This window comes from Photinus pyralis, unplaced genomic scaffold, assembly GCF_008802855.1.
Source record: "Photinus pyralis isolate 1611_PpyrPB1 unplaced genomic scaffold, Ppyr1.3 Ppyr1.4_LG5, whole genome shotgun sequence".
In the NCBI taxonomy this organism is placed as follows: domain Eukaryota; kingdom Metazoa; phylum Arthropoda; class Insecta; order Coleoptera; family Lampyridae; genus Photinus; species Photinus pyralis.
The window spans coordinates 21,887,640-21,905,495 of NW_022170596.1; the positions used below are offsets into that span (position 1 = coordinate 21,887,640).

The 17,856-nt window shown below is 35.0% G+C and overlaps 1 protein-coding gene across 1 annotated transcript; it reads left to right on the top strand.

Annotated features, from left to right (window-relative positions):
- Positions 1–9,841: 9,841 nt before the first annotated feature.
- Positions 9,842–11,086, top strand: LOC116170621. Its single transcript, XM_031487125.1, has 2 exons — positions 9,842–10,294; positions 10,349–11,086. Exons 1-2 carry the CDS (start codon positions 9,842–9,844, stop codon positions 11,084–11,086), a joined length of 1,191 nt encoding a protein of 396 aa, XP_031342985.1.
- The last annotated feature ends 6,770 nt before the right edge of the window (positions 11,087–17,856 follow it).

The following is a 17,856-nucleotide window of genomic DNA, read 5'->3' on the forward strand; positions in this document are numbered from 1 at the left end:
TTTATAACAAATCTACATTGTTACGTGCTAGAAAAGTGCAATTTTTGCAACAAATGAGTATAAATACAAAAAACTACAATTTAAAAAAAATTAGTGATTCACTTTCCTTCTGGAGGTTTGCATGTATTTAATATATGATAATTTGTGTACAGAATAACCTTAACGAATTGTTATGGGTCAGTGACGTAACATAAAAGTTGAGCATACATAATTAGTTATTCATTGATGTTGGTGTATTTGTGTACCCAGGCGGGGAAGTTCGAGAAATTGTATAACGCGAATAATTACATTTGATGTCCATCGATTGGTTGCAGGTGAAGCCGCTACTAATTTTGTTGATAAATATTTTAAGTTGTTACGAAATATCCTGGAAGAATTGTGAACAGATCATTAAGATTTATATTAATGCAAATTTTTTACGGAAAATTTGCATTTACTTGTTCTATATACAGGTGGTGGCCATGAATACGCGGATAGCAGTAAATATGACATATACGGACAATCTAATAACGTTTTCTCGAGACTAGGTCAGGTAAAATGTGCAATATCAGTTCCATGGAATTTCTGTCAGCTGGTGTAAAAACTTCAAGGCGAACCGTTTCGTCGGCTATCCATTTCAATATGAACAAGATGCGGTTTTCTGAAAATAACATTTTTTGTCTTTCAGGTTCGATTTAATCCCGACAGGGCGAATTCACCTACCAGTAGCAATCCGAAAGCAAACGGCACGTTTCTGTTTTAAATCATTCCGAAGTGCCATTTGTTATTTTTGCGGACGCTATTGCGAAGTTTTTGAAAAGAACGTGTTGCTGTGGATAGTTAATAAACGGGAAAAATAAACACTAAAAATTCAGGCCATCGCTTTCATAAAGTTCGCACGACAATATCTCAAAAGCCTTTAGCCGAGGGGCGCAGTATTTATTTTGCACAATATCTACTGCAGCCGAAAGCTCCTGCTACGCAGGGCTCAAGCGTGCCCGGTAGAGCTTTCTTCTTACCAGACCTGCAGCGCGCCACATTCGGTTAGTTATTACTTAACGGTTGTAGAATGAACTCGCATGTAGTAAGCTCGTTATTAGCACGCGATTTACACCTGCGTACGTACGATGTATGTTATTGACTTCGATGTATAAGCTATTAAGTCGTAATAAAATTAGTGGTAATTAATTTTGGTGACTGATGCGGGAAATGACCAAATTGTTCCAAATTTCCCTTACATTGTGTCGTCTGTTTTTCGTTTATAAGAATCGTATTTAAATATTCTGCTATTCCATTAGTGAATCTATTTCAACAGACGCTGCCAAAACTAAAATTAAACAATAGCCATTACATTACTATTACTATTAGTGTTTGACCGAAATTGTGGTAACATATCTATAAGAATGCAGCATCATCCCGGTTCCTGGTACTTACCGTGGGGTGTTCCCTTGCAAAAAATGGTAGCCGTTCCGATACATCATCCCTCGCCTTTGCAACTGCAACATCCAGCCGTGCACGTGCAACCTATGTTGACAAGTATTCCAGCACCTATAACAACGTTGAGGACCTTTGTAACTCAACCGAGCGTTCGACAACCACAAAGAAAGGTACATAATCATTTAGTGCACAATCGCCCCTTTTACGCAACCTCTTCTGGAGATCTTGAACCTGTGTATTAACACTTACACAATCTACTTATGCAACTCGGTATCAATTTATTGTAAGGAATTGTTTCGTGGTTATCTCATTCTGCTTCGCATTTTTCTTGTAGGTACACCACATCGATAATGAATAAATGAACAGTGTGTCCAAGAATAGATATTTATGAGCTAATAAATTATTTAGTAAACATGCATGCACTCAAACGAGGACAAACTTCTATTTACTTCATTAATTAAAAATGAATATCGCCTTAGAGCAAAGCTTCCCTTATTAAAAATAAGAATTAACTTCGTGATAATGCCTAACTAAAATTTAATTCCGAATTTGCGAAATCCCATGTTAATTTAAACTGCGAAGTAATTTGACGTTACTTTTAAGTTGACATAAACTTCGTGAGGTGTAAATTAAGTTTCTAACGAGCGCGAAAGACGCGGAAGAATAATAACCTTTCTTGGGATGCCTATTTTCGAACGGTACGGGTACCGAACGAAAGGAAAATGATTTTGCTTTTTATATACAGTACGGGTACTTTCACTATACAACTTCATTCATTACGGATTGCAAGTGCAAGTTGACCCCCTTTTTTTCGCAGTTTGTGTGTCAGTGGCATGGACGGTTACGAAATCTCAAATGCACAGCATAACGCATTTTAAGTAGTATAGTATATTGAAATAATCTGAGTGGAGTAATTGGTACTTGCATTTAATTTTTATGTAGGTAATGTAGGTAATAGTTCGAAAGAAATTATTGTTTTGTCATCGGCTTTGTCTAAGTGGTCCTCCTGATTGAATTTTCGTCACTTTTCCAAGCCCCAAATTGACGTTATTGACGTTGTTCCCACTAAATTGGGGTCTTTAACACTAAAAGGATATATAGGGAATTTAAAATTTGTTTTCCAGTTTTTACCAAAATTATCATCTGAATTGTGCTTGTTTTGTGCTCCACCTCTCAGGTTTTGTGTGTCAAAATTAACCCAGAGAGAATTTTTAATCCGTGATTCCAACTTAATGCATAAGGTTTGTTTGTGCAGGAATTGAAGGTTTTGCCTTGGCAGTTTTTGCAAAATGAATCGATTAACTTGAAATTGACAGTATAGAGTAAAGATCAAAATCTATATCATACCAAAGGGCGCTTTCAGCAATCTTGGGGGTGGCAATTTTTTATTGTAATTTTAACACAGGAATAGATAGAAAAATTAATTCTAATCAAAAAGTCTTCTATACATTTTTTTGGAAAGTTAATACGTCTACAGTTATTCGCGACCGAAAGTATGAGCTCGAGTTTTTCATAGAAAAGAATGTTTTTAATTGGTTATTCTCGAAGAACTCGAAAAGTATGCATTTTATAGAAATAACTGTGGAGAACAAAATCGTAGCTTTTAAAAAAACCAAGAAAATGGTGTTTTGTTAAATAATTGCTGTATGACCAATACGAACCAAGTTTTGGCTTGTTAAATGTTAGCTATTGTTCGTCAAAACCTAAATTAGAGTTTCACAGTCAAATAACGGCAAAACTATGCATTTTTCGAGAAAAACCGGTAAAATATTTAGGGAAGTAGGTTTTTAAAACAAGCTCTCTTCTTCTTTTTTTAAAAACAAACTTTAGCATGAAAGTTAAGTGAGTTACGATGAAAATAATGTAAATCCTTTCTTTTTTCAGCGCAAACAACTCCCTAATTACCACCCTGATTAAAATTAGTCCGTCTCCTTTTCCAGTTTTTTGTAATTACGTATTATAAATACATTTATAGAAGTGTGACCAGTTTAGAACACTTAATTTTCAAATAATTGAAGCTAAAAGTGAAAAAAGAATTTCTGCAATTTTGTGAAAAACGTCCTTTTCTTCAAAACAACTGCAAAAGAACTGGAGATACGTAAAAAATGCCACAGCATCCAAATGTAGCTTTTTTAATTTCAAACATTTTTCTCAACGGGAATTTTCTGTACAACAAAAATTAAGTCAGATATAGACGAAAACGTGTATTTATATGCGAGCACTACCTCGTTTTAACCCTTTAAGCTCACCTCATTTTAAAACTAAAAGTTTTAAAGGGATTTAATGTAAATAGCCACGTGACTCTTGGAAAAACCTTCATAATGATTTTAATGTATGTACTTTCTATCATAAAAAAATAAAGGAGTTATGATTAAAAAAACGGATATGGAGTCGGCAGAATTTCCTGAAATTTGGTGAAGGTGTTTTAGAACGGACGGTTTATACGAAGTCATCAAGTCTTTTAAGCACACGCTTAATTTAAAAGCACGACGCGCAGCGAAGTGCCTTTAAACTTTGCAAGTGCTTTAAAGACCAATTATGCATGCATTATAGTGTTTATTTTATTATACCTGCAATGTAATGTAAAAAAGGAAATAAAATGAAATTATATTGACGTTATACTGGAATACATTTTTAATTAAGTGGACTGATTATTCATAATGCCATGATTGCCATGGAAATACGAGAGGAAATGTCACTTGACGTTTGCTTATTAAAAAAACCGCTCACTCAGTGGCTTGCTGCAGAAGCAGAAAAAGTTGGTACCTGCAAAGTTCAATGCAAAGGCCTATTATAAAGAATATGAGGAGGCGAACTTATACTAGAGGTATATTTCGGGGACGAATCTTCCGGTGGAGATTTTACGTGTGGGTGTATTTTTTTGGGGACTAATATTCCGAGAACGACTTGCCGGAGAGAATTTTCCGCGGCGAATATTCCCTGCTCGTGTCTCATTATTGCAACTAAAATATAATATAGTGTAAGTTGTAACAGACATACGTGACTGATACCCCGGTAAAGTAAAGATGGAAAGACCTTTATGGAGAAATTCTGTATACCCTAGATTTACAATCTATGAGACTTTTACCCAAAATCGCCATGAAACCTTCATTTTCATGCCTATTTTATGTCAGGAAATTTTAGTTTCCATGACAGAGGCAGGCCAAATTACTTTTTTAGGCTATCATCACAAAAACGTTGATTTTATGGTTGCTTTTGCGGCCATAAAGTTTCACTTTATTGTACGCTTCTGTCAAACTTTACTTTATTGTACACATCTGTCAAACTGTACTTATTTGAAACTGATGTGTGAGAAACAGTAATCTGTTTGATACAAAGCGTCTATCTGGTCTCGCCCCATCAAGGATTGGGCCATCCACGTGGGTTTTTTTTTATTTTCGGACTTGTAGGAATGTTTCACACCCTTTTGCATAATCACAATGTTCACATTTAAAATTATAGTTTGACGTTTCAATCTTTGGTGCTTGCAGACCTTTTTGAAGTGTATAACAGTTTGTTTCGTTCCCTATGTTTCTTCCGTATGTATGGTTGGTTGCCTGTTAGAATACAGTACAGATTCAGTATTTAAATTTTAAAAACCAGTATTGTCCTTGTCCTTGTGATAAAATTCCTTTACCTTTTATCTTCTTTTCCGGTCACTTTTTGATTTGACAATCGTCTGTCCTGCATGGGTTTTATCAATACGCTTGAAAATTTGCATCCCTTAATTATTTAAGGATCTCCGAGTTTATTGGTGTTATATTTCAACTTTACTATCCATTGGAAACGTCTTGGTAGCTCTGTGGTAGTATTTTTGGATTTTCGCTTTGCGGTTCTGTAACCACATGGGGGTTGGCGTCTACTTTTAGCTCGATTACCACCTTAAGAGGTATGTTCTATTGCTTTTTACCTTCTCTTATATGTTCCTTACAGCTTTTTGTGTGGATTGTTGGTACGTCCAATGACGACATCCCGTACCTAAAAGTTAGGTGTATTTACGTCACGTTAGTCGTGAACGTACCCTCTTCCGTGTGTTTTCTCTCTCTCTACGACTGATATCTTGCCGACCAACGATATCTGGATCACCGGTTACATTCCGAGTCGACGTGCTATCCTGCCACTGTCCGTGTAGTGTAACGGAGTAACCACTACAACCAGCAAAGGAAGTAGATGTCCGGTAGCCAGTCCTTACCTCCAGCTTGATCGTCCTCACGGGCAAGGTCAGACCGTCTCTGTGTGTGTGTCCTAGTGTTGTCCTACAATCTTAATTATAATGAGGTTACGTTCCTCTATTTATTTATAAAACAGTACTTACATTTGACCTATAATTTTGTGTACCCAACGATTCTTTAATTTATGTTATTATTGTAAATCTTTCCGGTTAACATAACCACTACTAGCACTGTCACTTTTTGTCGCTATTTGTAAACAATACATCTGTCATACCTTGACACCCAACAAGTAAAAGTGTAAGGAGTACACCAAGGAGCACCCCAAAATTTCCTTGTTGTAGAATACCCGCTGTCAGGTGTGTTTTAGGGTACCCGTGTAAAGAAAAGGCCTTTTTATTTACCGCCAGGTCCCTGTGCGTCATTTACCTTTTTTTTGGTTTATTTATGAAATTGGTTTATATATATATTCAACATCACTTGGTTGCGACCCAAACAAAGTTTCGCTGTACCGTCGTTCATTTCCCTAACCTTCTTCCTTCTTATTTGCACTTAATTTTAATTTTAATGGCCGGATTATTCCATTTGTGAATACTACGATTTATTTATGAATTATTAAAATTTACCCAAACGTAACTGTGGTACATTTATGGTCGTATTTACTTGTTTTGTTGCCTATCCTTCTGTATTCTCTTTCAGGATTTTCTGTGTTTAGTCCCTTTCCTTCCGTTTCCTTTAAAACACAGTGGCGCTTCTTGTCAATCTACCCCCGCGAATCCCTGAGCTGAGTGACCATCGCCTCCAGAGTAGAGCTAGACCGGAGCAATACCGGTCCTGGTTTGCGCCAAAACCAAACCGTCATAAGTGTAGAACCAAAATATGAGGAAGATGTTATTGCTTACATTATTATACGAAGAATCACCAGCAATTAACCGAAAACACAAGTAGCTACCTATACCTACCATCAAAGTAGGAAATCAGGTTTCTAGTAATTGTAGTAATAAGGTCTTGGAAGCCACAGTTACGAAGGACCTATTGCATTTGACATTATTAAAATCTTGTGCAGCGGAGGAAGTTGCAATTGTACTTTTACTCTCAAACACGCCTGCTCTTATATCATATATGACTTAGGGTCGCAACGCTTACAGCTTCCAAAATTTCATTTTGGGTATCTGAACTGTCGCTATCACCCATTTTGATACGCACAAAACACAGGCAAAGATGCTAATTATAATTTATTACATATGGCAGGAAATGCTTTGTTTTTAATTATCTAAGATAACTATGATTTTCAGAAAAAATATGTTTATGAGCAAATTTTTGAATTCTTTTTTGATGATCGCCTAAAAAATGTTGTGTGCACCTTGGCCAAAAGTGATTTGTTAGGCCTCATCTGAATTGCGGCCTCGGCTACCGCCTCGGCCACAAACAGCAGCTTCGGCCAAAAAAGATCACTTTTACGGCCTTGGTACACAAATAACTATTTCCTGCCGTCTGTAACTTTACCGGCCGTATCTGTCGCTTTACCGGCCGCACCTGTGACTTTTCCGGCCGCACTTGTCACTTTGCTAAATGCATATACCACAGCCGTCTATAATTACTAGACGGTTGTGCATATACTGACTACTATCATCACTGACAGATTGACGTTAATCAAAAGTTTTTCTGTCAATGGATGACAGTTAGAAGAATGAGATTTAAAAAAAGGTTCTTTCAAAACCGAGTTCAAAACCTGATGTCTGAGAGCAGTTTTGCACTGTTTTTAATTTTGGAAAAAAATTCGGCGCGGACGGAAAAAAACTATTTAGTGAGTATTCCATATTTCAGGGCGTTCTTCTTTACTTGGAATTATTCTGAAGGTTATTCCCATAGAGATTTCGCCATTCTGCTTACAATTGGACTTCCAACCTTGTTTTAAAAAACGGTCGTACTTGACTAATGATGCTAGTTCTGTTTTCTAGGTTAGACTGTTGTACCTACTAATTATTCAGTCGGGTGGTCTGCACCAAGGAACAGAATTTAGGTATAAAAACAAATTTATGCTAATCTTGAATACATTATTAAAATAAATTCGTCATTTAGATAGCTTCTGTTAATAGATTTTATAATATTAAGTGCACGCCTGCATCTCAAGGATATTTTTGTGGCCCGGAAGAATAGCTTGCAGAAAATTCTACAGATGTTAACGCTTTATGAACATAGTAATAATCAAATTAATGAGTTTTTGCTGTATCACCAATGAAGATGAATAGATGAAGACTGCCATCAAATGCGTAGGTGACTAGGAGTATCCATACCATTTTGCATTGTAATAGGTGCAGAAGACAGATTTTGACCTACACGTCGTATACAGGCTGTTTCACGCAAACCGTTACCTAAAAGTATTTAGACTCCCATTAATAATTTAAATCTACCAATTTGCATACCAGCATAATTTTTATGCTCTAATATCGAAAGAAAATATTATCATGATCGTTCCGGTACAACCGGAAGTGAAAAACAACTTTCTTATTTTAAATGGAACACCCTATATTTTATTACATTTTCCTCGGCATATTCCAAATCTACATGAAAATCTACGTCGTTTGATACCACATTTCCCTATACCTAGCAACAAAGGTTTTCAAATTATTCAAGATTTTTCAACATTTTCGACGTTGGACTGTTTTTTTAGCGCCCTGTACCTATGGCTCTGTGGACTTGAATTTCAAAAGTCTTCCAAAATTAACAATACTGATGTTACACGCGAATGATTTAAATTTTGATCGCCTTTCTACAGGGTGTTTTAAAATTAATGCAAAGATCATACTACACTAGATAGCCAGCGTATATGCAAGAGTTGTTTCGCGTTTACATAGTTCCATAAAAATATTTATAGGGGGCTTTCAAAGTTAAGAACGTAACTGATTCATCCGAAGCCGTCTTCGTACGAGTTCGAATCATATCATAAATACAAAGGATTATTGTCTAAACACGAGACACATAAACATGACCTACAGAACACTCCTCACTATCATTGGGATAAAATTACATTTGTACGTGGGCGTCATTCAAGACAAGGTACGAGTAGATTCTATTTCAGACAGGACGTTACAATGAAAGAAATAATTTGAAAGGTTGTACACAATATTCTTATTCCCTTTGCTTTTTTTTTAACCAGCGCTAACCAATACATTTTCCAGATTTTCGGATTAAATTAATAATTGCAAAAGCGTCTTTTTTCTTAGCATAATTTCTGAAAACTTTTAGTTTCACGTATCTACGATACAAATCAGGTGACCATATCAACGGGTTTACCTGACCTTGTGCCCATTGGTTATGGTGTAGGAACCATTATTTAACCAATAAAAACCATTATTATTATTATTATTATTATTAAAAATCTTCAAATATAATATGCACCTACTTATCCAGGCATATTTACATTGTAAGCACAGATTTATCTAATTTAGATTTGTTGTAATTAAGCATTTTATGATTGGGATAAACTAGATATCCCGCTTAGCCTCCTACATAATAAAATTGTGTCCAGCTAAAGTGAGTCGGAACTAGAAGCGTCTGTGGTTAAAATTTCAAAGAAATATCTCCATAAATATGAAAGTTGGCATTGCGCAGTCTGCGCAAAATATGGAAAATATGAAACTGATCGAAATGGGCAAATATAGACCATAACGGCTATCAATTAGCGAAAACCCGAAGTCTGTAGGTGGCCCAGGGGCCGAGATCTCGATGGAACGGACGGACGGACAGACGGAAACACGAGCACATAAGCTTTACCTCAACTTCGTTGTGTTACGATAAAAAATTTAATTTTTATCCTATACAAGGAGAAACTTACATTTTCTCGCCTGTGTGAGAACGCGAAAGAAGACAATTGCACGCATGGAGCGAGAAAATTCAATTTTGTCGGCTAGCCGAGAAAAAAAATACGCCTTATGTAAGCTAGATGGCGCGGTTGTAATAAAATTTGCAGGAAGCGAAATTTCTTTTTAATTGAACAAAGAAGATAATAAAAGCAGTTTAACATTGACTTAATAATTAACTTTTACCTTGTATTTATTTCATTTTACTGAATCATCGATTATAATGCACTATAATCCTGACATTCATTTAATTACATACCTACCTACTCCACCTTCTGTATTTAGAATAGACTTTCCCAATATCACGTGACCAATTCAAACGTTTGAAAGAAATAAAGATTTGCATTTTTTTGATATTGTTACAAAATTTATTAATTGCTAGTGTATTTTACAATGGCGGAGTTATTAGCAGGCCCTTCCAATCTTCACGATGACAGTTCAGATTCATTAATTTGCACACCTGAAGAAATTTCCGAGAAAGCTAAAGAAGTGACTCTGCAATTATTACCTAACAAATCAAAAAAAAAATATGATATACAGTACGATCTTTTTATGAAATGGTGCGCTACCAAACATGTAAAAAGATACAGCGAAAGCGTAGTTTTAGCTTACTTAAGTGAATTATCGGCCAAATACAAGTCGTCAACTTTATGGTCGATACATTCCATGTTAAAAGCGACGCTATCAGTACGTCAGAATGTAGATATTGGAAGCTACGTAAAGGTAAATGCTTTCTTGAAAAAGCAATCGGTAGGGCACATTCCAAAAACATCGAAAACCTTTACATCAACTGAAGTGAATACGTTTTTAAGAGATGCCCCAGATGACATCTATTTGATGTTAAAGGTAACTTGTAAGCATAGAAATTTGTTGCTTAAACTAATCACACAATTATCACAGGTTGTTCTAATAATTGGAATCAGCGGAGCTTGTAGAACGGATGAACTGACCAATTTGTGCACAAATAACATCCAAGACAAGGATGACGTTCTCATTGTGCACATTCATAACACCAAAAACTATAAAGAGAGAACCTTTATAGTTTGCAACTCCAATAAAACGAACGCAACAGACGTGGTAGCAATCTGTAAAAAATATTTTAGTTTACGACCGACAAATTTGAATACAAACCGACTGTTTATTAAATATAATGCTGGGAAATGTGTTGGGCAAAACGTTGGTCATCACACAATTGGTTCCATTCCTTCGAAGATTGCTTCTTTTTTAAATTTGCCTGATGTAAAGGAATACACAGGTCACTGCTTCCGGCGGACATCGGCTACACTCCTTGTGGACTCAGGTGCGGATATACTGACCTTAAAAAGACATGGTGGATGGAAAAGCAGTTGTGTGGCGGAGGGATACCTTGAGGATTCCATCCAAACCAAAATTTCAGTTGCGAAAAAGATCTTAAGTACAACTGAAAATTATGAAGAACCCAACAGTAATCCTCGAGCAGGGGCTACACTTACAACAAATGAGCAAGAAGTGACAAGTCGATGCTCCTCTCTAGGTGCTTCTACTTCCACTTCAACCTTTTCTGAACAAATACAAATGTCAGATTTATCTAAACAAGGCTCATTTTCTAATTGTACACTCAATAATCCGGTGTTTAACATTACAATTTCAAACAAGTAACACCAAACGTGTATATAAAATCTTTGTAGGTTCATATAATAGTTTTAGTAGTTTCTTTTGCAATTTATATTAAAGGATTTGAAATGATTTCTAAAATTTACACGTGCTTTATTACTTACAACTTACAAGGTTACACCGTCAAATGACAAATATCAATAAAATGAACGAATGCGTGTGCGCAAGAACATTTTACATACCGCCTTACTCTATTCTGCCGACTACGCGACATACAAACGCGTATTAATCATTGCCTAAAATAATTTTTAATGTGGTCAATAATAGCACAGATTAACTACAAATAGTATGACCCAAAACAAAATTTTAACCCTTAAATGATAGACAATTCCTGCCGGCGCTATTTTTCTTCAGTATGCTAGAAAATACGACTCCTTCTAACACCGTTTGAACATGCACAAATTCTTGTCTGTTATTTAGTGCTATACTTGTCTGGTACGTCATACGGGCATCATTTTAAATGTAAGTGTATAGGATAAAAAATATTGTGTGCACCACGGCACGAAAGATGTTTTCCGGGCCTCAGGAATTGGCCAGCCTCGGCTACGCCTCGCCTGGCCATATCTTCCTTCGCCCCGGAAAACATACACTTTCCCGCCTTGGTACACAAAGTACTATTAAAACAAGATGTGAATATTCGGAATTTTAATTTACAGTAAGGTAACCAGATAAAAACATCTATAACACCCACACAAGGTTGCGCTTAAGAATGACACCGATATCCCATACAATAGCCCTTTATTCTAAAAATAACTGTGCTTTGCCATTTCGCGCGTCTTCTTACCCCGCCAGGTAGTTTGTACTATTCTCATAAAAACATAGCCGCTGGAGGACGCAGTCGACTTATGTGGCGGGACGAATTATGAGAGTCTAAAATTTATACAGCGCTGTCTATCTAGTGTAGTATGATCTTTGACTAATGGTCACGTTTAATAACTTCGAACCTTAAAAAGTTGATTTTTTCCAATGAAACCTGCTTTATTTTTTTGCACTTTCAAATGTGGGAAAAAATTCTACATCGAGCAATTATTACATTCCCTATACATCTCTGTAATGGTTTTTGTTTTATTTCAGATTTTCTAAAATTGTTAACATTCGCTACTTATATTATTATATTACATTATATAATAATACTTGACTCTTTAACAAAATGAGGAACCCCGCTTTAAATGACTTTTAATGACAAACTACGTCTTCAAACGTTTTACAACCGTCGCGAACCAGTCTCGTTTTTACGTTGATTTCTGTATTTAACCAAACACCACTTCTACAATAAAACAATCGTCTTCCTCAAGATCTTTCAAAAAACATTGCCAATCACAATTAGACTTGATAACGTCAGCTTCGAAGAAACGCGTCCCCACTTGCGCCGAACTAACGCGCACATAATAACTTCTGCATCCCCGTTATCTCTTCGAACCTATCAAAACACATGCGTGAATTAAATTTCGTCAGATAAGACTCCTTATTGAAGTACGCAAGCGTGACCAGATATGCCTACATTTTAACACGCAATTTCACGTTTTACAATTAAATTACAAACAATTCTAAAAGTAAAAATAACATCGAGAGACAAATTCAAGAAAAATAAACCAACTTTGCGGTTATTGGTAAACACTCCCTATCTCTCCCCGATTTACACTGAAATATTGTCATATACAGGATGTCCCGTCATTTTTTGTGTTGAGACCGAAATAACGTCTACATGACGTTGTTTACACAACAATATATATCGAATCTATTGGTTTTTATTTTGAGATTAGATGTGATACGTAGTGGACAAAAGTGATCAAAAGATTTGCTACCCAGCTTGCTCCCTAGTTCAGTACACTATCGAATTTGGAAGGCGTTGGTCATTTGATTGAAATTTTGAATAGCTAGAATTGAGCGGCATATGGTAAATAGCACCAACCTGGTATCTCGATTAACACATGAGGTAGTGAACGCCCAGATTTGATCACAACCTACATTTAGTCACAACTGCCTTTAGGTAAATCATAGAAAGCACTGTATTTTTTATGGTTTTAATTACCTAACATCTTCTATCTACAACTAATATATAATGCGAGTATTATACGGATGGTTTGTTCGGTATAATGCCATCCATTATTACCTTAGGGATTAATGACCAGGGATTAATAGCTAGTAGTAACGACGAAATAAAATGTTTTACCTAACGGGTTGCAACCTCTCCGAGCTCAGAAGGGTGCTTTCTACCAATAATCTGCAATTAAATAAAACTAAATCAAAAGAGACGCGAGTGATAGTGCCACACAAATTAACGTTTAGTACGTTGGGTGACTCGAATACAACAAATCATAACTCATTTTCCAATAATAATTCCATTTACGTGAGATATGATTTACGTGAGATATGATTCGTCATAAGTCGTCGGTATAAACGGCAATTCAAAAAACTAACCGTTAATGCTCATTCAAAAATATTTTACAAAGCAAAAAATGACTAAATTTGTATACAACAAAAACAAAACTAATTGATTTAAAATATAAGTAAATTGACACGAGCAAACTCTTTGTAACGACAAAATTTATAGTACATGAACTCGAACGTAACTAGGTCGTATATCGTAATACTTGCGATTAAAATTCAGGAACAATATTCAGGAAAAAATCTCGGCGGTTACTGGAGCAAATATCACGTGATTTCGCTTATGTCAAAATTGTAGATTGTGTGGAAAATTTCAAAAGATTTTGTAAGCCAAATTCCACGTAGATTTCTCACACAGAATATCGATGTAGATAATTTTCGTATGTTTTAGAAAACAAGAAGTAAAGCAAAAGGAGAAAAAAAAAACCTAAAAGCATTATTCAAAGTCAAACATATTGAACAATTGCCAGTACATACCGTAAAAAAAATCCGCAAAAGCGTTTCGATGAAGTAGAAATATCAAGCTACCAAAAATTCAATAAACCGAGACAAAAGCATTCATATTCTCCAAGCAATTACATTAAGACAAAACATAAAAAGCGTCTATTAATTATTTTTAGCGTTTTAATTGACGTAAAAGAACAGAAACAGCATTAATTCTTTTAGTCGTCTTAAAAAGCATTAAAAAGATTAATTTTAATATAGCGCGTGTTAATTATTCAAATATGGAATTTTTCCAGTACGATGCCACCATTTTAATCTCGATTTTGATTTAAAAAACGAAATTGAAAGTGATGTAATTATAGTAATGGAATGTTTAAAAATGTTACCTAAGAGTAAGAATAAGTTCACTTCAAAGACATTCTGGTGCGCTTTTTGTACGTTTTCAAAACGGTAACCGTCAAAATAGATCAACTGAAATAAAACATGTCACAACAGATACATCTTCTTAATTAGTGAGCGTATAAAATGGAGTTGCAAAGATAGGATAAATTGTAAACCATCAGGGATGGGTTTAAAATTTGATCGAGTTTGTTATGAAATTTATAACAAACACAAATTATTGTTCCTACATTACGGCTCTCTGGAGCACAATTGCTATTATTACAATTTACAACATGATGCGACGGGACCTATATAAACAGTTAAATTGTAGGTCACAAAAACATCCGAACCATTTCGATTTAATTACAAAACTAGTTATTAATTTTATGTTCGTTTTTACGTTTCGATCAATTTACATAATGTCTGTATGTAGAGATTTTCGTTTCGAATCACAGACAATTAATACCGCGAGCTTCTCATAACTTGTTTCCAGCTCGACTGTTGTTACGAGTGTAACGAACTTTGCCCAATTTTATTGGCCAAAAGTGGAATAAAAATCGCGCCGAAATTAATCGCGACATTCGTATGCGAAAAACGTGTCCGATTATCTAAAAATGGAATTCTTTAATGTTCAAACTTTTAACAGCAAAACGCCGATATAAATTTGCGGCGCTTTTCGGAAAGCTCGAACTGAAATTTGCGGAATTAGCTATGACAAATTAAAATGAAATTTTCTTCGGATATAAAACACTTAATTAACCCAACCTGGGATTTGGTTTTCTAAGGTAGGCAGCTTCTGTACAGAATACGAATTTTGTTCGGAAGTATTTTAGCATAAATTAATGTTTAAATGGACCTTCTAATTTGTTAACAAAGCGACTTCGTAACAGCGTATTCAGATGCAATTGCCGCTAGTAACGTCTACAATAAATCATATTACAGCGCGGAGGTAGCGTCTTATGAATTTATATTTAATATGAATACAATGGAAACACATAACAATAATAATAATAATATAACTAGCCCTAATACAAATCCACGAGGAACACCACAACCGATAACAAACACAAGAGCAATTCCAGGTCAACATATTTTTCCTCGGGATTATTAATTATTCAGTTCTCTATCGACATATCCTCTCCATTTTCCACGCTTATTTAATTAAAGGCACCCACGACAAAAAAAATATGAAAGAAAAAATATGGGTTGTAAGAGGAGGGGGAGGGGGAAAGGTAAAAATAACAAGAAGACATCCAGACAAACAATTTGGAATAACAGACGGAAAAATATGGAATCCGCGTAGGAAAAAAGAATATAAAATCCTAATTACTTACGGAGTGAGTGCCAAAACATTTAATTACAATTAATTATTAATGAATTTATAACAGTCTTGTATACAAATTTATAACATAAGAGAGCGTGCTTGACTAATAATCACTTCGGCGTCGATGTTGGAACTGAACCTAAACACATTTCGATTTTGTATAGCAAAGGGAAAGTTTCTAGAAATAACGAACATTCTTGAGAATTCTCAAATATATGCGAAGTCGGGATATCTCATTACTCGGAAAGGATGCTTTCGTTTCTTACCGCCGGTGACTTAATATTTTATAACACCTCGATGTCTGGGATATTCGTTACAATGTTTAAGGGCATGACATAAGAACATAAAAATAATAGCGAGGTCTATATGTGGAAATGAGGGATGTACCGGGTAACCCAATAAGACTGTTCCTCGGTCATATCTCGGGAACCGTTCGTCGTAAATTATTGGGTAAATTGGTTATGAAGAATCGCTAGAAAATATTTTCAAGTTCTAAAAATGACCACCAGAGAGCGTAACTGCCATCTTAAATTTTAAAATTGCATTTTCTTTAAATTTCGCATATTAAACTAAATTCACATTTTTAAAGAGAACCAGTTTATCTATCATTTTCGTAAAAACAAAAATTCATTTATTTCAAAAACAAAGATGGTGTGGGGCGTTCTATTGTTTTTGCAATAACCCGCTTTAACTTCTTAACCGTTTGTAACAAATTTGGTATCGTTGAAAAGATTATTCCTTGGGCAACAAGAATCAATATCATATCATCAATAAATATAGTTAATTTAGTTGAATCCTTCTCCGCCAGGGTGCTAGTTTTGACACTATGATCCAAAATCCTAAAAAAATCAAAAAATTCAAATGGAATGATATGACTTTTTCTGTATGAAAAAGTAGCCACATAACACCCAAAGAGGCCAGTGAAAACCGTTTTTCAAAATATCGTTTCTAACCTAAAAAAAAATGTGATTAATTAATTAATAAAAATGCTTAAATTGTATCTTATTCGACATATTTCCGGTATTTGTCGATGGCGCGAAAGATTGTTTGGAAAAGGACCCTACACTTTTAGGTAGGCGTTGGAAAATTAAACAAATGAAACACGATGCATTATAAAATAATAACAGCCGTTTTTTGTAAATTATTCTGCTGTGTTTACATTCAGAAAGTGCAGTTTTTTGAATTTGAAATCTTTTCTAAAATGCCGATTTCTAACCAAGAAGCATTTAATATGCTGGCGACGTGGTTCGTGGTCGATTCGGATAACGCAAATAGAAGATGCGGGCAGCGATGGGCGCATTTTGAAAATACTCAAAATATATAGCCAGCATATTAAATACTTCTTGGATAGAAATCGGCATTTTAGAAAAGATTACAAATTCAAAAAACTACACTTTCTGAATGTAGACACAGCAGAATAATTTACAAATTACGGCTGATATTATTTTATAATGCATCCTGTTTCATTTGTTTAATTTTCCAAGGTCTACCTAAAAGTGTAGGGTGCTTTTCTTTCGCGCCATCGACAAATACGTAAAAAATAAATGTAAGATACAAATTAAGCATTTTTATTAATTAATTAAATTCTCATCTTCCTATATATTTGAGGTCAGGAACAAGATTTTGAAAAACGGTTTTCACTGGCCTCTTTTTATGTTATTTGGCTACTGTTTCATAAAGAAAAAGTCAAAATCATTCCATTTGATTTTTTTTTATTTTTTTAGGATTTTGGATCATAGTGTCAAAACTAGCCCCCTGGCGGCAACTAAATTATCTAAATTATCTATATCTTGGTTGATTCTCATTGGCCAAGGAATGTTCTTTTCAACCATACCAAATTTGTTAAAATCGGTCAAATGGTTAAGAAGTTAAAGCAGGTTATTGCAAAAACAATTGAACGCCCCACACCATCTTTGTTTTTGAAATAACTGAGTTTTTGTTTTTACGAAAATGATAGATAAACTGGTTCTCTTTAAAAATGGAAAAACAATTTTTGTAGTTTATTATGCGAAATGTAAAGAAAATGTAATTTTAAAATTTAAGATGGCAGTTACTCCTTCTGTTGGTCATTGTTAGAACTTGAAAATATTTTCCAGCGATTCTTCATGACTGATTTACCCAATAATTTTTTTTACCCCTAAGTCATATGACGAACGGTTCTCAAGATATGGCCGAGGAATAGAGAGGTAGAAAGTATAAAAGAACAGGAGAGAAATAT

Excerpts from the sequence above, each read along its gene's own strand:
- LOC116170621 (XM_031487125.1), top strand. The coding sequence starts at position 9,842 with ATGGCGGAGTTATTAGCAGGCCCTTCCAATCTTCACGATGACAGTTCA. Across the intron at positions 10,295-10,348 it reads ACATCTATTTGATGTTAAAG|GTTGTTCTAATAATTGGAAT; the intron begins GTAACTTGTAAG and ends CAATTATCACAG.